The sequence below is a fragment of the Oncorhynchus gorbuscha genome, linkage group LG06 (assembly GCF_021184085.1).
Source record: "Oncorhynchus gorbuscha isolate QuinsamMale2020 ecotype Even-year linkage group LG06, OgorEven_v1.0, whole genome shotgun sequence".
NCBI classification, from domain to species: domain Eukaryota; kingdom Metazoa; phylum Chordata; class Actinopteri; order Salmoniformes; family Salmonidae; genus Oncorhynchus; species Oncorhynchus gorbuscha.
The window spans coordinates 71,731,742-71,755,499 of record NC_060178.1 but is presented as its reverse complement, the minus strand read 5'-3'; the positions used below and the strand labels follow the sequence as shown (position 1 = coordinate 71,755,499).

At 43.8% G+C, this 23,758-nt stretch overlaps 1 protein-coding gene across 34 annotated transcripts in view; it reads left to right on the top strand.

The window, feature by feature from the left end:
* Positions 1–23,758, top strand: part of LOC124038294 (ankyrin-3-like) — a 147,658-nt gene that overhangs the window by 106,975 nt on the left and 16,925 nt on the right. For 32 of the 34 annotated variants that reach the window (XM_046353986.1, XM_046353994.1, XM_046353991.1 and 29 more), the window contains 7 exons: positions 6,713–6,941; positions 7,066–7,191; positions 7,419–7,541; positions 8,066–8,095; positions 9,083–9,164; positions 10,914–18,041; positions 18,893–18,967. In XM_046353986.1, coding sequence (XP_046209942.1) covers positions 6,713–6,941; positions 7,066–7,191; positions 7,419–7,541; positions 8,066–8,095; positions 9,083–9,164; positions 10,914–18,041; positions 18,893–18,967 — 7,793 coding nt within the window. The remainder of the gene's footprint in view (positions 1–6,712; positions 6,942–7,065; positions 7,192–7,418; positions 7,542–8,065; positions 8,096–9,082; positions 9,165–10,913; positions 18,042–18,892; positions 18,968–23,758) is intronic. The other 2 variants (XM_046354003.1, XM_046354005.1) reach the window with 1 other exon arrangement.

Genomic DNA, 23,758 nt, shown 5'->3' with positions numbered 1-23,758 from the left:
GAAACAGGCAAGGGTCAAAACTTGGAGGACTAGAAAAAGGAGAATAGCAAAAAGCAGGAGAACAGAAAAACTGCTGGTTGACTTGGAAACAAACAAGATGAACTGGCACAGAGCGACAGGAAACACAGGGATAAATAGACTGGGGAAAATAAGCGAGACAATAACGAGGACAGGTGAAACTGATCAGGGTGTGACAAACATACTGCTTATAATTGAGACGTTATGCTAATAAGACATTGTATAATCAGATAATTAATTGTGCACTGGAAACATGGTAAATATCTGGTTGTCTTACCTCCTTTTGAAAGCTTAGCTTGCGTTGCTGGTGCTGCTGGGAGGAAGTTGGCAGCTTGGTATGGAACAAGAAAAACAAAGGGTAAACTACATATAATGAATGTGGTAATTCAGCAAGAAGTCTGTTAATTTACAGAAAAACATTAGTATCAAATAGGCACTGTTTTTTTGTTTTTACCCCTTTTTCTCCCCAATTTCGTGGTGTCCAATTATTTTAGTAGCTACTATCTTGTCTCAACGCTACAACTCCCGTACGGGCTCGGGAGAGACGAAGGTTGAAAGTCATGCACCCTCCGATACACAACCCAACCAAGCCGCACTGCTTCTAAACACAGCGCCATCCAACCCGGAAGCCAACCGCACCAATGTGTCGGAGGAAACACCATGCACCTGGCAACCTTGGTTAGCGCGCACTGCGCCCGGCCCGCCACAGTAGTCGCTGGTGCACGGTGAGACAAGGATTTCCCTACCGGCCAAACCCTCCCTAGCCCGGACGACGTTAGGCCAATTGTGCATCGCCCCACGGACCTCCCGGTCGCGGCCGGTTACGACAGAGCCTGGTCGCAAATCCAGAGTCTCTGGTGGCACAGCTGGCGCTGCAGTACAGCGCCCTTAACCACTGCACCACCCGGGAGGCCTCCAAATAGGCACTGTTATTGCTACAATAACCTTACTGCAACAGGATATCCTATGATCTACTATTACAGGTCCTTCTCCTTTTGCATTTCCCTGGTATAGACCACAGCATGTCCTATACTTCTAGACAGGGTTGCACATTTTGGGGAATATTCAGAGGTGGAAACTTTGTTTGAATTAACAAGAATATATGGGAATTAACAGAAATATATGCAAATTAATATTAATACAATTTAAATGTAGATGTTTTTTGCATTGGATATATTTACCATATCATATGGAGACAGAAACATAAACCTTTTACCTCATCATAATTGCAAATGATTAAATCCTTCCAATATATAAACAAACGTGTTACGAATTGAACTTTAATTAAATGAGTTGACTCTTCACATGGGATGATTTCACTGAACAACAAAAGAAAGGAAATATTGAATGATCCATCGCATCTCCCAAAAACTTCTTCAACATACATCTGTAAAATGATAGTCTAGAAACTAAAGTTTGGTTGTCTTCCGCTCAGGCTTCCATGTCTTCTCCCTGGACCTGCTCAATGTCCATCTCTTGAACATCAGACTCTGAGGCATTATCTTCACTGTCACTTTCCAATCTTGTTGAGGATGGCTCGTTGTCAGGCTCAAAAAGCCTCATATTTTCCCAGATCGACACCCAATTTTTCAACCCTTGTATTGGTCAGCCTGTTGCATGCTTTGGTGTGTCTGTTCCCAAACAAGTAACAATTGCGCTCTGAGGTGGCTGATGTTGGAGGGATTTGGAGGATGATGAAGGCAACAGGGGAAAGAGCCTCAGATCCACAATGTCCCTTCCACCAGGTGGCTGATGTGATATGTTGGCACCACTGCCATATTGCATCTCCATCCCAGAAACCTTGCTTGGTAGTGTACTTTGCCAGTCTGCCAAGAACCTTGCCCTCATCCAGGCCAAGGTGGCGAGACATGGTAGTGATGACACCATAGGCCTTGTTGATCTCTGCACCAGACAAGATGCTCTTGCCAGCATACTTGGGGTCCAACATGTACGAGGCGGTGTGTATGGGCTTCAGGCAGAAGTCTTCACATTTTTTGGTGTATTTCAGAACTGCATTTTCCTCTGCTTGGAGGAACAGGGAAGTGGGCAGGGAAGTACGGATTTCTTCTCTTATATCCGCAAGCAGAGTCTGAACATCAGACAGGATGGCGTTGCCTCCCTCAATCCGTGCAATGGTTACTGCTATAGGTTCCAGGAGTTTCAGGTTGCTTACCACTCTCTCCCAAAATACATCATCCAGGAGGATCCTCTTGATGGGGCTGTCCATATCGGCAGACTGTGATATGGCCATTTTTTGGAGCGACTCCTTCTCCTCCAGGAGACTGTCAAACATGATGACAACACCACCCCAACGGGTGTTGATGGGCAGGTTCAATGTGGTGCTCTTATTCTTCTCACTTTGCTTGGTGAAGTAGATTGCTGCTATAACTTGATGACCCTTCACATACCTAACCATTTCCTTGGCTCTCTTGTAGAGTGAGAGTCCATTGTCCATAGAGAGTCCATAGAGTCCATTGTTTTCAGTGCCATGATGTCTTTGAGGAGCAGATTCAATGAATGAGCAGCACAGCCAATGGGTGTGATGCGAGGGTAGGCCTCCTCCACTTTAGACCATGTTCGCAGTACTGTCTGTCACCAGTGCAAATACCTTCTGTGGTCCAAGGTCATTGATGACTGCCTTCAGCTCATCTGCAATCTGTTGTCCCTTGTGTCTGTGCTCTTTAAGAATAATGGTTGAGGGGTGGAGATGATGTAGTAAATTATTCCTTGCCCATGACCATTTGACCACCCACCAGAGATGATTGCAATACAGTCTGCTTTCTCTATGATTTGATTGACCTTCACTTGACCTCTGTTGAACTCTGCATAAAGCAAATTAGTAGATAAAGCATGTCTGGTTGGAGGGGTGTATGCTGGGCGAAGAACATTCAGAAATCTCTTCCAATACACCTTGCCTGTGAGCATCAGAGGTGAACCAGTTGCATGCACGGCTCTAGCAAGACATTCATCAGCATTTCTCTGACTACGTTCCTCCATTGAATCAAAAAAACATCTGATTCCAGGAGGACCATGACCTGTTGCTATCGATAAGGTGTCTGATTCGTCATTTTCACCTCAAATAAAAGTAGAGGGACTTTTGTCAGAGGTTGCTTGTTGTGAGCGCTGAGGGAACTTGGCCAGATGATTCTGCATCTTTGTTGCATTCTTCACTCATGATTTGGCACAGTATTTGCAAATGTACACAGCTTTTCCATCAACATTAGCTTCAGTGAAATGTCTCCTCAGATAAGATAGTGCCCGTGGCATTTTCCTGTAAAGATTTGAAAAAATGAGTAAAAAAACAACTAATACAATTCCATGTACAGATAAAGTTAAGCAGTTAGATTAAACAACTCCATTGTGAAATACATGTTTTAAAATGAAACATGTATGAAAACAGGTCAATTAACACTCCTCAGATAGCAGGCTCAAGCAAGCTAAAACCCACATGGTAGCAAATACTAACTATCATAAATTGCTAACAAGTTAGAAATTATTTAAACACATTTTGCTGTAGGTTACTATTTACTAGTTTAGCTAAACTTACCAGGAGGTGTGTAGTCCTTGGCTCAGACAGTGTAGTAGTGTGGGCTCAATAGCATCTCATTCGTGTGAAGATCTTGAGAATCAGCTGTACATGTGATGGAAGAGTGCACTGTGCATGCAGAGGGTTGGAATTCCATTGATTTGGGGATAGTTTAACCCCAAAAATGCCACAAGACCTAGAATTTCCTTATGTGTATCCTACAATAAAGGTTCACTGTTAGAAGCTAACCTTTGTGATGAATTTAAGCAGAATTACCAACATTACCGGGCTTAACTTCCCATCGAAATTTCCCGGAAAGTTTCCAACCCTTTGCAACCCTACTTATAGATATAGTCCGAAACCAGCGTCTCTAATGGTACCCAGTTAGAATCTGATCACTCATGACCAGAAGATTGACTAATAGAGTTCACCTTTTGTTACAGCTGATATAGCACTTGTCATAGGCTACTTAGTACAAGAGATAACTATTTAAATCAACTGATTATCTACAAACACAAATAATATAATTTAAAAAACAAAGCTTAGCTAGTTAGCTGGCTAGCTAAATAAAGATATTGGGAAAAGTGGTGTTATTTCGTACTAGTGTTTGCATCCATCGTTTGCAGCATCCATGCTTGCTTGCAGCATTCTCATGTTAGCTAAATCAAGGTTGTCAAGCAAGTAAACACCATGTTTTGTACTTTATTCACTAATAATCGGTGAGATTTAAAGATAAAACAACTCGTAAATAACATGTAACATCACATTTTCCCCTGTCTTTTGACTGCATGCGCCCCTCTCTCTGCGCCCTCAGAACATAGCAACGAAGGCTATATATTTTTTCTTTCATTATGTTACCAAGGCAGAATTTGACAAGATCTAGCAACTGCCTAGCAACAGACGCTAACAGCTAATCGATTTCCATTATGATGCAGGGGTGGACACTGGCATGACAGGCCCCCCAACAAATGTCACTTAGGGTCCAGAAAAGGTTAGGTTCTAACTGCATGTATGGGTATGGATGTGGGTACAGTATTCACACATTTGACTTATTCCACATTTTGTTGGCTAACTCAGTTGCTTGAGAGGAAAGAAACCGCTCAGGGATTTCACCATGAGGCCAATAGTGACTTTAAAACATTTTAATTGCTGTGATTGGAGAAAACTGAGGATGGATCAACAACATTATAGTTACTCCACAATACTAACCTGGATGACAGTGTGAAAAGAAGGGAGCCTGTACATAATAAAAATATTCCAAAATATGCATCCTGTTTGCAATAAGGCACTAAGGTAAAACTGAAAAAAATGTGTCAAAGAAATACATTTTATGCCCTGATTACAAAGCGTTATGTTTGGGACAAATCCAACACAGCACATCACTGAGTACCACTCTTCATATTTTTGAGCATGGTAGTGGCTCCATCATGTTATGAGTATGCTATCGGCAAGGACAAGGGAGTTTTTTAGGATAAAAAGAAACAGAATAGAACTAAGCACAGGCAAAATCATAGAGGAAAACCTGGTTCAGTCTGCTTTCCAACAGACACTGGGAGACAAATTCACCTTTCAGCAGGACAATAACCTAAAACATAAGGCCAATTATACACTGGATTTTCTTACCAAGACGTCATTGAATGTTCTAGTTACAGTTTTGACTTAAATCGTCTGGAAAACTATGGCATGACTTGAAAATGGCTGTCTAGCAATTATCAACAACCAACTTGACAGGGCTTGAATAATTTGCTAATATAGTACAATCCATGTGTGCAAAGCACTTAGAGACTTACCCAGAATGACTCATAGCTATAATCACTGCCAAAGGTGATTCTAACATGTGGGGTGTGATTACTTATTTAAATGAGATACACTATATATACGAAAGTATGTGGACACCCCTTCAAATTAGTGGATTTGGCTATTTCAGCCACAACTGTTGCTGACAGGTGTGTAAAATCGAGCACACAGCCATGCAATCTCCATAGATAAACATTGACAGTTGAGTGGCCTTACAGAGAGCTCAGTGACTTTCAACGTGGCACCGTCTTAGGACACCAACTTCCCAACAAGTCAGTTCATCAAATTTCTTCCCTGCTAGAGCTGCCATTGTCAACAGTAAGTGCTGTTATTGTGGAGTGGAAACGTCTAGGAGCAACAACGGCTCAGCCATGAAGTGGTAGGCCGAGTGCTGAGGTGCTTAGAACGTAAAAATCTTCTGTCCTCGGTTGCAACACTCACTACCGAGTTCCAAACTGCCTCTGAAAGCAATGTCAGCTGGAGTGATTAAAAGCTCACCACCATTGGACTCTGGAGCAGTGGAAGCGCGTTCTGACAGTCATCTGCCAGTCCGACGGACAAATCAGGGTTTGGCAGATACCAGGAGAATGCTCCCTGCCCGATTGCTTCCAACTTTGTGGCAACAGTTTGGGGAAGGCACTTTCCTGTTTCAGCATGACAATGCCCCTGTGCACAAAGTGAGGTCCATACAGAAATGGTTTGTCGAGATCGTTGTGTAAGAACTTGCACCTGCAATCGAACACCTTTGGGATGAATTGGAATACCGACTGCGAGCAAGGCCTAATCGCCCAACATCAGTGCCGATCTCACTAATGCTTTTGTTTCTGAATGGAAGCAAGTCCCCGCAGCAATGCTCCAACATCTAGTGGAAAGCCTTCCCAGAAGAGTGGAGGCTGTTTTAGCAGCAAACGGGGGACCAACTCCATATTAATGCCAATGATTTTGGAATGGGATGTTCAACGAGCAGGTGTCCACATGCTTTTGGTCATGTAGTGTTTTTCTTTATTTAATTTTCAATACATTTGCAAAAATCTCTTAAAATATGTTTTCACTGTCATTATATGGTATGGGTGTAGATGGTTGAAAAACGGCTCTAGGGGGTTGTAAGCTACAATGCGGCCTCTGTATAGAAACTGTAGCCACCCGCTCATTGGTAAGTCCAACCCTAATCCTGGAGAGCTACTACCCTCCTGTAGAGGGTTGGAGACCCCTGATTTAGATCAATTGTTATCAAAAAGGCTTTATCAAGTCTTTGTATGCATTATAATGTTCATGCCCCCTCAACCAAGCTCTTGCCAAAAAGACTCGGTGGTTGGCTTCAACATACGTATTAAGCTTTACTCACCATCTCTGTTTGTTCCTTACCTCCAGGTTCTGGCTTACAGACTGTCACCAGACTCCTGAGACGGTCAGTCTGGCCTCTCAGCTATACCGGGAGCTGATCTGTGTGCCATACCTGGCCAAGTTTGTGGTGTTTGCCAAGATGAACGATCCTGTGGAGTCACGCCTCCGCTGCTTCTGCATGACGGACGACAAGGTGGACAAGACTCTGGAACAACAGGAGAACTTTGAAGAGGTGGCCAGGAGCAAGGACATTGAGGTGGGTCTTATTTGCACCCACACACTCATGCGCACACACACAAAATATGCTGACACAGGTAGACACAAGCACAGATACATGGTTTATCTGAATTGACATGCTCTTGTTGATAATGATTTTACAGGTCTTGGAGGGCAAGCCTATCCATGTGGATTGCTATGGCAACTTATCTCCTCTTACCAAGAGTGGGCAGCAGCTGATCTTCAACTTCTTCTCTTTCAAAGAGAACCGGCTTCCTTTCAATGTGAAGGTAGCGTCACATTTCCATCCCCCTCTTATATGTAATAAGGTCACACTTTTCTATTATAGTGGTATGCGAGAGGATGATCGTCCTTCAAACTTGCCGACTTGTTGTAAGCTCTAATTCTCATTTCCTTTTTTGGCACGTATGCCTTTTTTGAGCACCAAGAAAGGAATGTCATTATACTCTTATTTTATGTATATTTTTTTATTGTACATGCTTTTTTTGCTCCTTAGGTCAGAGACATGGGCCAAGAACCATGCGGTCGACTCTCATTCTTGAGAGAGCCAAAAACCACTAAAGGTCTTCCACAGACTGCTGTATGTAATTTGAATATCACACTGCCAACTCATAAGAAGGTAGGCTGGATATGTGAATGATGTTTCCTCTGGGCCATATCATGTCATCCTCATGTAAATGAATGGAAAGACAAAGTACAGTAACAGCAGCAATTCCAGAGTGGTTGTCCTCCATTTGGTTAGAATGCCTGCTGCTTGTGTCTTTTATCTGTATTTTTGCCAATGCCAATTATATGCCCCCACAAAACACACATTCAGTCATACACATTATATTACTAATTTACCTCTCTCAAAGTGTGGAAGAGTAATAGGGCTAAGTTATGGTGGCGTTGCTCTTTTTGTTTCTCTGTGCAGTGTTCAAAAACTCTGAATTACGTTGCTGTTCTTTTTGCTGCTTTTCTGGGTCTTTGGTGGCCTGTGGACTAGTTAATTCCATGGCCTTTTCCATGCCAATATGGTTTGCTGCTCTCAGCTGCTTCATTCTCATTTCCTGATGTTTATTTCCACCCACACCTATTATAAACCACCCGCTGTCCATTGTGTCATCTTTCCCCTTGTCTGCAATGCATCTTGGGAACCACCAGGACATGATGGAGTCTGATCCTGATGATGAGGTAAATACATGATTGCTCATCGCATGAACTGCTTTGTTGTTTTTTCGTTGAACGCGAGCATCGATAATGTATATGAATGTGTGGTGATTATCGTTATCTGATTAATGATGTATACAAGGCTTTTGCAGCAGATAGTAGTCTTTGTCGTTGGTGAGAAGTCAAGTGACTTTGTGCAAAGCATGAATGACAGTTCAATTCAACTGGTTTTATTGTTATTGTCCTCGTCCCAAGCAAAGAGGAGCAATTTGTGTACCATACCCTGGCTTCTTTTCCATATGTTCAGTAGGCTAGTAGAAAACACCATCCCTCCACACTATTTTAAGATATAGAATGATATAGATGTGCATTTGGGTGGCAGATAGAAGTGGATAAACTGCTCCATAGTGCATAGTACTCCAGCTTAATTGTGGTTTCAGCCATCTTCTGTGCATGCTTTGGAAACACCTACAAGACCAATGAGTTATTTGTTGCATGAGGAAAACTCAATATAGCCTAGTCAGCAGAAGATGACAAAAATGTTGAATGGTTTATAGCTGCATCTCAGTGTTTTCCTTCATTTACATTAAGTCTCATGATCTCAAAATAGCATTCATCATCCTCTTTAGATGATTTATTTGAAAGATCAGCAGCATTCGTAGTATCAGCTTGTTGACATCTCAATGGACTCCTCCAAATCTTAGAATCACATATTGCATGTGTTTCTTCAAAATGAGATTGATTAATGCACTTGAAATCGCGCCACCAAGGTCACACTCAATCTGTCCAATCGGAGGAAAGCATGGATCTCTTAGTCAATCACTTGCAGTGCCTACTACCTCAACAACATGGACTCCCACACTGCAAAATGCATCATTTCGATTTGATTTCAAAATCACAAAATGGGAGAAATTCTGTCCGTAATGTCAAAAAAGGGAATATACATTTTTGGCATTTAAATCCAATCTTTATTTTATGTTAAAATATATTTTGTTGTTTTTGTTGTTGCAGACTGAAAAACCAGACCGACGTCATACCTTTGCCTCCTTAGCTTTGCGTAAGCGCTACAGCTATCTGACCGACCCTGCAGCGAGTGAGTTTAACATCTTTACTTTCATAAATCCTCAGTTCATACAAAATATCAATAACGTTATTCAACTTCATATGCAGTGTACGATATTACCTTTATGATATATTCATATATCAATAGTGTAGAATTTTGAGCACTTTCCATACTGTCATCATACGCGTCATGATTCATATCCATCCCGGACAACCCTTGCTTGGTGTCTTATACTGAGCAAAAATATAAATGCAACATGTAAAGTGTTGGTCTCATGTTTCATGAGCTGAAACATAGTTAAAAAATCCCAGAAATGTTCCATATGCACTGGATAAGAGCGTCTGCTAAATGACTTAAATGTAATGTAAATGTAAAAGCTTATTTCTCTCAAATGTTGTGCACAAGTTTGTTTACATCCCTGTTAGTGAGCTTTTCTCCTTTGCCAAGATAAATCCACCTGACAGGAGTGGCATATCAAGAAGCTGATTAAATGACATGATCATTACATAGGTGCACCTTGTGCTGGGAACAATAAAAGGCCGCTGTAAAATATGTGCAGTTTTGTCACACAACACAATGCTACAGATGTCTCAAATTTTGAGGGAGCGTGTAATTGGCATGCTGACTGCAGGAATGTCCACCAGAGCTGTTGCCAGAGAATTTAATGTTAATTGCTTTACTATAAGCTGCCTCCAACGTCGTTTTAGAGAATTTGGCAGTGCGTCCATCCGGCCTCACAACCGCAGACCACGTGTAACCACGCCAGCCCAGGACCTCCACATCTGGCTTCTCAAATAGTGTGATCGTCTGAGGGGCGGTGGGGGATTGTACTGAGGAGTATTTTTGTCTGTAATGAAGCCCTTTTGTGGTGAAAAATTAATTCTGATTTGCTGGGCCTGGCTCCCTAGTGGGTGGGTCTGGCTGCCAATTATGTGGGCCTATGTCCTCCAAGGCCCACCCATAAACGAAACCCTGCCCCGTCACGTAAAATCCATAGATTAGGGCCTAATTTATTTATTTAAATTGACTGATTTTCTTATGTAAACTGTAACTCAGTAAAATCTTTGAAATTGTTTCATGTTGCATTTGTATTTTTGTTTAGTATACTTTGCAGACCCTCTCCATTTTGTGAAATATATTTTCCTTGTTTTTGTCTCATAACATTTGTGTGAAAACTACTGGCATTGCAACATCCAAATGTCAAATACAATTACTATCTTGTAGCGTTTTCATTGTTTTGAAGAACACCTCACTTTTATTGGCTTAGTGATTGTTCAGGGCATTCATTTCTTGTGAACCAATCAATAAGTGAACCCTTGAGACAATTATTGCACTAATAATATACTAAAAGGATTGTGGGGTCATTTTTGGCATTGGAAACATGACAATGGTGTGCACCAAACATATAAAAGGCACTGCAGCAAAACGGCAAACAGACAAAGCACATCAATGGTCAATAGAATGGTTGTGTTGTTGTCTTGGTATGTTTGAAATGGTTTCTTCTTCACTGTTATGTCAAGCATTTTGTTGCCACGTATGCTTCATTGTGTGTTATCTTGCAACTGTTCTATTTTGTGACAGATCATTGACCTTAAACAATCACTTTTCACCATATCTTTGTTTAGATAGTAATTGACGTTTCATAAATGATATTATTCTTACTGCTTTGATTAATATTGGCCTTACTGACTCCAACTTTCTCTCTCTGGTTTCTCTGTTTTTATTATTTCAATTATTTTCCGTTGAATTTATGTTAAATCTTTGGTTTGGTTATTCAAGAAACAACTGATCGGAGCTCGCCGAGAACACAGCCTACTGGCTACACTCACAAACCTGTCTTTTCAACGAGATCTTATCAGGCGTGGTCGGCTGTTCCTGTCTCCGTCCCTGGCCAAGCCAAGTCTGGATTCGGTTCCCACTCCAGTTCATCGTCCAACACGCCCACTGCCTCTCCACTGAAGTCTGTGTGGTCCATCACCTCAGCGTCCCCCATCAAGTCCAACATAGGCGGCTCACCGGCCCATTCCATCAAATCAGTCAGCGACATAGCTTCCCCCATCAGGTCGTACAGGACCATTTCATCCCCAATAAAGACTGTAGTTCAGCAGGCCCAGTACCCAGTTCAGGTTACCCCCAGTCTCCAGTCATCGCCAGTCAGAAGCATTCCAGACCATGTTTCCATCAAGGGACTGGCAGCATTGTCTACTAGAACCTCTCCTATCACCACTGGTGGAGGGTGTCTGCTAGAAAGGTCATCAATCACCATGACGCCACCTGCTTCCCCTAAATCCTCACTGAACATGTACAGTTCAACTCTTCCATTCAAGGGTGTCATTGTGGGCACTGGCACAACAACATCGTCCTCTCCTATAAAAACTGTTCCTGGCCTCTCCTCTGTCCGGTCCAGTGCAGACCCCTCAAGCCCCTCAAGGAGTCTCTTTTCCTCCCTCTCATCACCAATTAAATCCAACACTCCTCCTAGTGCTGCAGCTCTGATCAATGGAATAGTATCCCCTACAAAGTACCGCTCCTCCTCCCCCACGTCCCTACTCTCCAGCAGCTTACAGGGGAGGATACAGGCAACCACCAATGCAGCAACAACAAGCGTAAATGCAGCCTTTGACGAGGTTGAAAAAACGTTCAATTCCTGCTCTGCCTCTGGATATGGCACTCTCAAGTCCATGTCCTCCTCAGCGTCATCCTCTTACCAGTCCATAAGATCCTCAGCCTCTAGTTCCCTATATGCCTCTTTACGGTCCCCACTAAACCCACCAAGCCCAATGACTGTCCCAGTGTATTCAATTATAAATGTTTTGCCAGAACCCCAATTTAAAAAGCTCCCTGAGGTGTCAAAGTCAGCTGCTGCCCTCTTGTCCCCTCGAAAAACTATGCCTGCTGAGACAAAATCTCAAGCCCAGTCTTCGTTTGCCAGAACTCTGTCACCTGTCAAATCCCCCTTATTCATGTCCCCGGCTGCCCTAAAATCCACCACCTCATCCCCGCTGTCCTCCAGCCAAGAGATACTGAAGGACGTGGCAGAAATGAAAGAGGACTTGATACGGATGTCTAACATCTTGCAAACAGAACCAAGTTCAGCCTCCAAAGGTTTCCAGTCTGACTTCCCCAAAGAGGCTAGAATGGAGGACGAGGAGCCTTACAGAATTGTAGAGAAAGTGAAACAGGACCTGGTCAAAGTTAGTGAGATACTAACCAAGGATACGGTCAAGAATAACAAGACAGCTTTTAAAACAAATACAACAGATGAGGTACAGTTCTCTAAACAAGTGCCAGTGGATCCCCAGCAAAGCAACTGGAGTTATCCACCAAGATATGAGACAGTGGTCCCTCAAATCAAAACTAAGACTATACCAGACAGGGATTTCAATCTATCGAAGGTAGTAGACTACTTGACAAATGACATTGGCAGTAGCTCTATCTCAAAAATTGCAGATGTAAAGCATAGATCTGATGAGGTTAGAAGAGAAGGAGAGGAGAAACAGAAACGTATGCTTAAACCTGAGCACAAGCTGAAAATGCCACCCGCAAACATGCGGTCCTCTGCCTCAGAAAAGGAGCTCTGTAAACTAGCAGATGTGCTATTTGGGCCTGATGCCATGTTAGAATCTCCAGATGACATCTCACATGACCAGGACAAGAGTCCCCTCTCAGACAGTGGCTTTGAGACAAGGAGTGAAAGGACACCATCTGCCCCACAGAGTGCAGAAGGCATGGGACCCAAGACGCTTTTCCAGGATATTCCACCAGTAATCACAGAGACAAGGACTGAGGTTGTTCATGTTATTAGGAGCTATGAGTCTCCTGAAGATAGCAAGCAACCAATGATGGAGGATACAAGGGCGGTTAGATACATTGATGCTGAGCCCAAAGGGCTGAATGCATCCAATGTGGACCAAACTAAATCATTTCAGATGAAAATCAGCCCGGACGATGACTCGATGGGCAAGGGCATGCGAGTTAAGGAAGAGACCCACATCACAACTACCACCCGAATGGTGTACCACAAACCCCAGAGTAAAGAGAATACATCAGAGAGGATTGAAGAATCAATGTCAGTGCATGATATCATGAAAGCTTTCCAGTCCGGCAGGGATCCCTCCAGAGAACTTGCTGGACTGTTTGAGCACAAGGCCGGCAACGATGACACATCACAGAGAGTTCTTGAAGATATCAGCTCAAAGCCCAAAGTTGAAAGAATAATTGAGGTTCACATTGAAAAGGGCAACAAAACTGAACCAACTGAGGTCATCATCCGGGAGACAAAAAATCGCCCAGAGAAGGAGATGTACTTTTACCAAGGGAACAGTGGAATGTCACGACAGGGAGAGGAGGAGCCTGAAGAATCGCTCCCCTGTTACCTAGAGTCTTCCAGAGTAAACACGCCCATGACACAGGAAGATGATAGTCATCCAAGCTCTGAACAGCTCATGGCAGACGACTCGTACAAAACCCTGAAGTTACTCAGCCAGCACTCTGTGGAATATAATGATGATGAATCATCAGAACTCAGAGGAGAGTCTTACAACTTTGCCGACAAAATGCTTCTCTCTGAGAAACCAGACTCGTCTCACTCTGACACTGAGGAGTATTTAAGGGACAGGTCTCGTTTTCAATCCCCAGATAGGAGTTGTTATAGTCAGGGAAGGTCTAGTGGATCAAGGCAAGAATATATTTTGAAGTCATCAAACACAGACAAATCAGGTCAAATTGCCAATGTAGACGATAACTTTGACAAACTAACACTGTTGCAGTATTCCTCAGAACCTGGTAGCCCAAAGCACTCTGTTTGGATGCGTGTCACTGATGACAGACAGGGCAAGAATAGAGAAAAGCTGATATATGAAGACAGAGTAGACAGAACTGTTAAGGAAGCAGAGGAAAAGCTTAGCGAAGTCTCTCAGTTTTTTCGTGATAAGACAGAGAAACTGAACGATGAGCTTTCTTCCCCTGAGAAGAAGTCCCGTAGGTCCGACTTCAGGGAAACACGATCAGGGCCTAGCTCTACGCACAGCAGTCCTGAAAGATCGGCATACAGGAATGGGGGCAGTAGTGAAGAATGTAGAGACCGTTTCAGAGACAGGTTTGGCTCCAATGATAGAAAATGTGCTAGTTTACCAAGCAGCCCAGAGAGGAGAGTGCTGCTACAATATAAGGATGACAATAGAAAACCAGGGGATGGCATCTCACAGGGCAATGTGGGTGATGCCTCTAAACCTTTTCAAATGTCATCCTCCAAAGTCAGCGCTGTTAGGCTACATTTTGAACAAGAGGCTCAAAAGCAAGATACGGGTCCACAATGGGGACACACGTCAAATCCCCCAGTAAGAAAACTCCTGGAAAGTAAGCTGCCTGTGTATCAGGTTTTTGCAGGCTCAAATATCCCCAAATCACCAGACAGTCCAGGATGTACAAGGAAGGTTCTAGAAAGTGAGGTAAGAGGATCTAGTGGACCAAGCCCCAGTGCTAATAGGTATATTTACTCATCTCCTAAACACGGCACAAACGGAAATGAACAGGAAGAAAAAAAGTCCTTCAAAACTTGGGAATGTCATGGAAATGGAAACTATCAACCCCAAGTGTCAATTCACAAAGACCACAATTCACAAAGAGAACAGCAGGGTTTTAGAGATGGAATAGCCAGAAAAGAAGAGACAACCAAGAAAATAATTTACACAGAGCTTGTGGTCCGAGAAACCCCAAATAGTACCGGTGGTCTAAAAAAAAACTCGGAATCGCAAATTCCTGTTAGAATGCCATCTAGTTTCTCAGAAAATCATCAATCCACTCCATTAAAATTTGATACCTCTGTTAAACTGTGTGAAAGGCCAGGGTTACAAATACCTACTTTAGCTAGAAATAGGTTACACAGCGGCTCCGAATCCAGAAAATCCACAAACGGCTCATCAGTAGAAAAATCATCTGATTCTTTTGATAGTAGCCAGTCAACTGTAGTGTGTAATGGTATAGATAGCGATCAAGTAGGGTACTTGGAAAACATTGTTACTGAGGGTTTCAAAGACATCAAACCTTTGCCAGTTTATGTTAGCATCCAAGTGGGCAAGAAATACGAAAAAGAAACAGCTGAGCAGCTGGGAACATACAAAAAGATAGTGAGTCACGAGAGTCGAACAGTGCATGAGACACGGGGAGCGCGTTACACCATTAAACAAAAACAGACCCCATCTCCTCAAGGCAGCCCAGAGGATGACACTCTAGAGCAAGTTACTTTCATGGACAGCTCTGGCAAAAGTCATGTTACTCCTGAGACACCAAGTTCTGAGGAGGTGAGCCTTGCCTCCAGAACGCCAGATTCCGTGATTGGATACATGCCCGGAATGCCCATTCCAATAGAAGAGGAGTCTGAAGAAGACGAAGGAAAGACCTTCGTCTACAAGGAGTCTCTGCCAAAGAAAACCAAGCCTGCCTCATCAGAACCCTCCAACCGAAATCAGGAAACACTGAAACGACACAAAGAGAAAAGAGTCGCTTACATTGAGTTTCCCCCCCCTCCGCCTTTAGAGGCAGAGCATTCTGACCCTGATAAGAGGGGATCTTGTGCCTCCTCAGAGGCTGAGACAGAGATGATGGAGGTGAACCTCCAAGAGGAGCATGATCGGCACCTCCTTGCAGAGCCCATCATCAGGGTTCAACCTCCCTCTCCAGTTCCACCTGGAGCAGATGACAGCGACTCTAGCGACGATGAGTCTGTCTTCCATCCCATTCCCAACAAAAAGTACACCTTCAAGATGAAGGAGAAGGAGGAAGGAGAGAAGCGTCTAAAACCCCAAAAGCCTGAGAGGAACGGAAACAACAAGGAGTCAGGCACGAATGGCGTTGAAAAAGAAGAGGATGTAGACTTAGAGAAAAATGGCAACGACCAGTCAATCACAGACTGCTCCATAGCCACAACTGCCGAGTTCTCTCATGACACAGATGCCACTGAAATAGACTCACTCGATGGCTATGACCTTCAAGATGAGGATGATGGATTGAGTGAACAAGACCCTAAAACATCAAGCCTATCCAATGACGGCAAGACATGTGATCGTTCCTTTAGTCAATCAAAGCTTGAAGTCATAGAGGAGGAGAAAACACCAAGTGAGGATGGAGGGGATAATGGGAAAGCAAACTCAGACCAAAACACCGGAGATGAAAAAGACTACACTCTTGAGGGAAGACATCCAGATAGACAAGACTTTGCAGATAACTATTTTCGTTGTCAACTCGAAGAGGAGTTAAACTCTACCTTCAAAACAGTCGCCACGAAAGGCTTAGACTTTGACCCCTGGTCAAGCAAAGGGGGAGAAGGAGAAGGAGTTTTTGATGCCAAAGCGAGAGAAGAAGATCCCAAGCCTTTTGGTTTGTCTGTGGAGGACAAATCGCAAGCCACCACTCCAGACACTACCCCTGCTAGAACCCCGACTGATGAAAGCACACCGACTAGCGAGCCTAACCCTTTCCCCTTCCATGAGGGGAAGATGTTTGAGATGACGCGCAGTGGTGCAATTGACATGAGCAAGCGGGACTTTGTTGAAGAGAGGCTTCAATTTTTCCAGATTGGTGAGCATTCCTCTGATGGGAAATCAGGGGACAGGGGGAGAGGGGGCAAGAGTCCGGGGGTAGTTACCTCTCAGTCAAAAACAGGGGAGAGGGGTGAAGGGGTGAAGTTAGAGACTGCCACAGACAGCAGCACATCAGCAAAGTGCAGCCCTGCACAGACTGGCACTGACACTGGCTGTACCGATGCGCCTTCTGGTGACACAGTAGCCGAGACCACGTCCTCATTCACGATTACGGCCTCTAAAGTTGACCCCAAATTACGCACCCCCATTAAGATGGGAATAGCCATTACAGTGAAAAAAGACTCGGGGGATCACACAGATTATAAGGCAGAGATGTCAGAAAGTCAGATGCCAGAATACATTAGCTTGGAAAACCAGTCACTGGGGAGTCAGTTTAGCGGATACAGAGACCCAAAGCTGTCAGAAAGAAGAGATTACCCTGCAGAGAACTGCAATAACAACAATAACCTTGAGTCCTCTAGCGTCCAGGCTAACTATATACAATGTGGCAGTGTGGTGTTTAATTTGCAGTCGTCTTCTGAACCCACCCTTCAGAAAGCCAGTAGGATTGAAGCTTTGTTCTGTAGAGACTCTCTAGAAGTAGAAGAAAACAGTGTTCAGGCTGAACAAAGACAAAGTGAAGCCATCAAGGAAGCTGAGGTGAAGCAGCAAAAGTCTAGGCTGCCTGTCAAAGCGCCAGGGTGGTCGTTCCATACACAAGGCACAGCAATAGGGAAGCAAAAACCCAAACAGGTTGTCAAGGCTGAGGTGAGGAGAAGAGCAGAGCCTGTCATTGCCAAAGTAGAGCCCAGGTCTAGAATCCCAATCAAAGATATTAAAAAGAGCAGCACACCCAGCTCCCCAATATCAGTGCAGGTAACAACTCAATCTAGCAGGGAAAGAGTAGCTATACAGTTTCCTTCCAGGTTGCCCATCAAAGACAGGTCTCAGGTTAGCTCATCAGGTGAGACGAGTAGGGAGAACGCCAGCGAGGTTTGTAAACGCACCATCGAGTACTTTAAGGGCATTAGCGGGGAGACGCTAAAGCTGGCCAACCACCTATCAGACGAAGAGAAAAAGACACAGGGAGAACAGTCCGAGGAAGACAGCACCTCCAGGAGCACCTCTCTGTCGGACCCCTCTCAGCCTTCCCGCTCGTCGAGGTCTGGTAGAGGCTCGAGAGCTGAGGCCGGGGCCTTGTCCGTAAGGGCAAAGGTCGACAGGGCCTCCGGCAGTGAGAGGAGCAGGAGGAGTAGGCGGACTGGTGGGAAGGAAGGCAGTCAGGTTGCGGGGCCTCGGGCGCCCCCCGTCGCGGAGATCAAGCCTAGTTTGTAAAACTTTCACACTTGTTAAAACCTTAGTTGCATGAAGTCGTTGTGATTGATTGCCTGTGGCGTGTTTATTCTCTTCAAACAGTAGCTGTCATTCTGTCATCGTCATCTATGTACTGTGTACTGTACTTGTCCTTGTCAGACTCTCCTCCTCCCCTCAACCCCTTAGTTGTCAGATACCTCAGCATGCCAGAGTAGTGACTGGTGCACTGGCACAGCCAGTCTCCTGTTGACGGCTACTGAGTCTGTCTATCTGTCTGTCTGTGCAGGGTGGCTACTGAAAACAGCAGTTCTAGTTTATTCTATTTCATGGTCAAGTTGTGTCTCTGAGCTAATTAGCCTTAGCAAAAACAGAACGGTTGTCCGCATGTGTACTGTGTAGTCCCATTTAAGAACTATGAATCCACCCTAGAGTTCCTACGAGTACATGACTCTTTTGACCCATTTTACATGATTTTGTTTGTATGGTTCTTATGATAGTTACTGCCTGCTTAGAGGATACATATTCACAAACATTCACAGAGCACCTGTGTCCAAATAACACACTGTAGTCCGTCATATAGTGTCTATTCTGCCTTTTCTTGCCATTCGGGAAACTAAATCTGAAGTGCTGTCAGCCAAATAAACAAGCCATTGAATAATAAAATGCACATTTACAGTAAACCTGTTGATTCAATATTTATATATCAAACACAGAGAAGAGGCTGCAAAACACTCAGTCTGCTTTTATATCATTTGGAAAATACTACACTTGGCCAGAAAAGGAAAGAGTCCTCTGTACTCTTATTTCAGTCAATAGAAAAGGTACTGAACAGTGTTGATTATTTAGATTATCTCTGCCCTTTAGGTCCTCAGAGTCCCTGTGAGCGAACAGACCTGCGGATGGCCATTGTGGCCGACCACCTGGGACTTAGCTGGACTGGTAAGGAAATAGTGCTCCCTGGTCCCAGTACCATCTGTCTTCATGGCTCTCTCTCTTCTGCTTTCCCCTCTCTCAAGAAAACAACATAGATATTACTGTGAGGAAACAGTGCCCTCTACAGAGTGATGCTCTTCTTACACTGCAGCTCTACATACTCATGCATGTGCAGAAATGGATGCCTTGAACTGATGCGGTGTTAATTTCGTCAGCAAAAATATTGACTTAAAATATTTGTAAAACACATTTTTCCGTGGTATTTGATGAGACTATAATTGACTAAATAGATCCACAAAAAACTATAACTAAATGAAAATTATTTTTCATTTCAGTTGACTAAAACGAGACAAGATAAAATGATCTCTGTGACTAAAATCTCACTTCTAAGTGGACTGGACAAGAGTTTTTGGAGCGATTAAGAGCTTTTCAGTAATAAGGACAATTAATATTAACAGCACAGATATGCAGCGCAAGTTCTGTTCAGCAGTGGGAAGGACGAGCCACACCCGGTACATACAGCCTACATCATCTGCTGAGCTGAGGGTTAGCAAGTGATGAGTGTGGGCAGACAAACAGGCTTCGCCCCGGCTGTTCCGCCTCCGATTATACACATCACGAAGGAGACTCTTTTACTTCCCTGTAGCTAACCAGTCACCACCAGCCTTCTCAGCCTGGTATCAGACTAAACGTAACATAGTAAATGTCAGTCCGGGACACTCAAATTAGTATGATATGTTATGTGTGGTCAGGGTTGGGGAGAAACAGATTACATGTAAGTGATTACAGAAAACCGTTAACTGTCATCCGTTATGTTACCAACTCAAATTTTGTAGTCAGATTACAGATACTTTTGCAAACCTAGATGGTTATTTTGAAGATTATTTTTAAATTCAGAAAGGATGTTTTCGGAAAAAAACTTTGACACTTCTCTGTTTTCTCAATGGCATTCAAATCAACATTGAAAAAGGTGCAAGTTTAAGTTTGTTCCATCTGAGCGAGTCTGACAAGTCAGAGACCACTATGATGACACACCAAATAGGTTTGATGGATCGCGGGAAAAGAACAACAATAGGCTTTTGTAGGCTACAGTCCAAGCTATGTCTTCCAATGGAGCGACTTCTGTCGGCATCCAAAGATTATCCAACTTAAATAAACCCTTGGAGGAAAGGATGACAGGAGTGGTGTAGTCTACGGCGATACAGATATCACTTATTAATGATATCTACATAGCACATTGAAGTGAATCGCACTGCTGCTCTCTCATTTAGCTATTTGTGCCTTACGGAATATGGTTGTTGTGGATGGCTGTTGACAAATCTAAATGTGTATTTGAACCCAATAATAGTTGAATTCAAGAAGTTTAAGCTGCCTACTGTATCAATCATTGTTTTGATACCAGTGGACAGCCAGTGAAAAATGTGCTCTTGCAAAACTGCATAGTGCAGATCCCAGCCTATGGAATAAAAGTGGGGATTTTATTACTCAATCTAATTCATACTGATAAAAATGTATAAATCCATAGGCCTAATTGGACACATGCTCAAACTCGTACACTTTAGATAGACTTAAGGGGGAAATCCATTTTTGGACATAAATTATATATACAGTACCAGTCAAAAGTTTGGACACACCTACTCATTCCAGGGTTGTCACTCATCCCTCCGGAACTTTCATTACACACACCTGTCCCCTATTCCCACTGATTAGTGCTTGTATAAGTGTGCCCTTTGATTTCCACTGGGCTGTCGATTATTGTTAAATCAAATCAAATGTTATTTGTCACATACACATGGTTAGCAGATGTTAGTGCGAGTGTAGCGAAATGCTTGTGCTTCTAGTTCAGACAATGCAGTAATAACCAACAAGCAGTAATCCAAAAACTGTCTTATACACAGTGTAAGGGGATAAGTAATGTACTACAGAGCAGCATACAGTAGATGGTAACAACTCCAAAACTACTACCTTATAGACACAAGTGTAAGGGGATAAAGAATATGTACATAAAGATATATGAATGAGTGATGGTACAGAGCGGCATAGGCAAGATACAGTAGATGGTATTGAGTGCAGTATATACATATGAGATGAGTATGTAAACAAAGTGGCATAGTTAAAGTGGCTAGTGATACATGTATTACATAAGGATGCAGTAGATGATATAGAGTACAGTATATACGTATACATATGAGATGAATAATGTAGGGTATGTACACATTATATTAGGTAGCATTGTTTAAATTGGCTAGTGATATATTTTACATCATTTCCCATCAATTCCCATTATTAAAGTGGCTGGAGTTGAGTCAGTGTGTTGGCAGCAGCCACTCAATGTTAGTGGTGGCTGTTTAACAGTCTGATGGCCTTCAGATAGAAGCTGTTTTTCAGTCTCTCAGTCCCAGCTTTGATGCACCTGTACTGACCTCGCCTTCTGGATGATAGCGGGGTGAACAGGCAGTGGCTCGGGTGGTTGTTGTCCTTGATGATCTTTATGGCCTTCCTGTGACATCGGGTGGTGTAGGTGTCCTGGAGGGCAGGTAGTTTGCCCCCGGTGATGCGTTGTGCAGACCTCACTACCCTCTGGAGAGCCTTACGGTTGTGGGCGGAGCAGTTGCCGTACCAGGCGGTGATACAGCCCGACAGGATGCTCTCGATTGTGCATCTGTAGAAGTTTGAGTGCTTTTGGTGACAAGTCAAATTTCTTCAGCCTCCTGAGGTTGAAGAGGCGCTGCCGCTCCATCTTCACGATGCTGTCTGTGTGGGTGGACCAATTCATTTTTTATGTGATGTGTATGCCGAGGAACTTAAAACTTATTACCCTCTCCACTACTGTTCCATTGATGTGGATAGGGGGGTGTTCCCTCTGCTGTTTCCTGAAGTCCTCAATCATCTCCTTAGTTTTGTTGACGTTGAGTGTGAGGTTATTTTCCTGACACCACACTCCGAGGGCCCTCACCTCCTCCCTATAGTCCGTCTCGTCGTTGCTGGTAATCAAGCCTACCACTGTTGTGTCGTCCGCAAACTTGATGATTGAGTTGGAGGCGTGCGTGGCCACGCAGTCGTGGGTGAACAGGGAGTACAGGAGAGGGCTCAGAACGCACCCTTGTGGGGCCCCAGTGTTGAGGATCAGCGGGGTGGAGATGTTGTTGCCTACCCTCACCACCTGGGGGCGGCCCGTCAGGAAGTCCAGTACCCAGTTGCACAGGGCGGGGTCGAGACCCAGGGTCTCGAGCTTGATTACGAGCTTGGAGGGCACTATGGTGTTAAATGCCGAGCTGTAGTCGATGAACAGCATTCTCACATAGGTATTCCTCTTGTCCAGATGGTTACAATGTCCGTTGGTGCGTGTGAGTACATGTGCTGTGTGTTTTGGGCTTCCATACCCTTGTGGATTGCGCAGATGATTATGGGTCTCCTCCCATGTGTTAATCATCGTGCGTGTGTTATTTATTCAAGGTACTCCTCGCTCTTTTTGTTTGGGTTTCAACCCTGTGTTTTTATAGTGTTTGTTTGGTCTTTGTCCCTGGTCCTTTACACAACATGCCATAATTTGGGTACAATAAAAAAAATTTTTTACACATTCCTGTGTCTCTCTCCCGATCCTTCATGCCAACGTGACAGACCCCTAGACTTTTTCCACGTTTTGGATAAAGTACTGAGTTAAGTGTCTGTATACTTATGTAAATGTGATATTTCAGTTTTTTATTTTGAATACATTAGCAAAACTGTCTAAACTTTTATAAATTTTTTGCTAGAAATATTACATTTACACAAGTATTCAGACCATTTACTCAGTACTTTGTTTTAGCACCTTTGGCAACAATTACAGCCTTGATGCATCTTGGGTATGACGGTACAAGCTTGGCACGCCTGTATTTGCTGAGTTTCTCCCATTCTTCTCTGCAGATCCTCTCAAGCTCTGTCAGGTTGGATGGGGAGCATTGCTGCAAATATATTTATAGGTCTCTCCAGAGTTGTTCAATCAGGTTTAATTCCGGGCTCTGGCTGGGCTTCTCAAGCACATTCAGAGACTTGTCCCAAAGCCACTCCTGCGTTGTCTTGGCTGTGTGCTTAGGGTCGTTGTCCTGTTGGTAGGTGAACCTTCGCCCTAGTCGGAGGTCCTGAGCGCTCTCTCGCTGTACTTTGCTCTGTTAGTCTCTGCCTCAATCCTGACTAGTCTCCCAGTCCCTGCCGCTGAAAAACATCCCCGCAGAATGATTCTGCTACCACCATGTTTCACCATAGGGACGGTGCCATGTTTCTTTCAGATGTGACACTTGACATTCAGGCCAAAGAGTTCAATATTGGTTTCCTCAGACCAGAGTATCTTTTTTCTGATGGTCTGAGATTCTTGAGGTGCCTTTTGGCAAAATTTTGACACTCTACCATAAAGTCCTGATTGGTAGAGTGCTGCAGAAATGGTTGTCCTTCTGGAAGATTCTCCCATCTTCACAGAGGGACTTTAAAGCTCTGTCAGAGTGACCATCGGGTTCTTGGTCACCTCCCCCGATTGCTCAGTTTGGCCAGCTCAAGGAAGAGTCTTGGTGGTTCCAAACTTCTTGCATTTAACTATGATGGCGGCCACTGTGTTCTTGGGGACTTTCAATGCTGCAGAAATCTTTTGTTACCCTTCCCCAGATCTGTGCCTTGACACAATCCTGTCTCGGAGCTCCAAGGACAAATCCTTCGACTTCATGGCTTGGTTTTTGCTCTGACATGCACTGTCAACTGTGGGCCCTTTATATAGACAGTTGTGTACCTTTCAAAATCATGTCCAATCAATTGAATTTACCACAG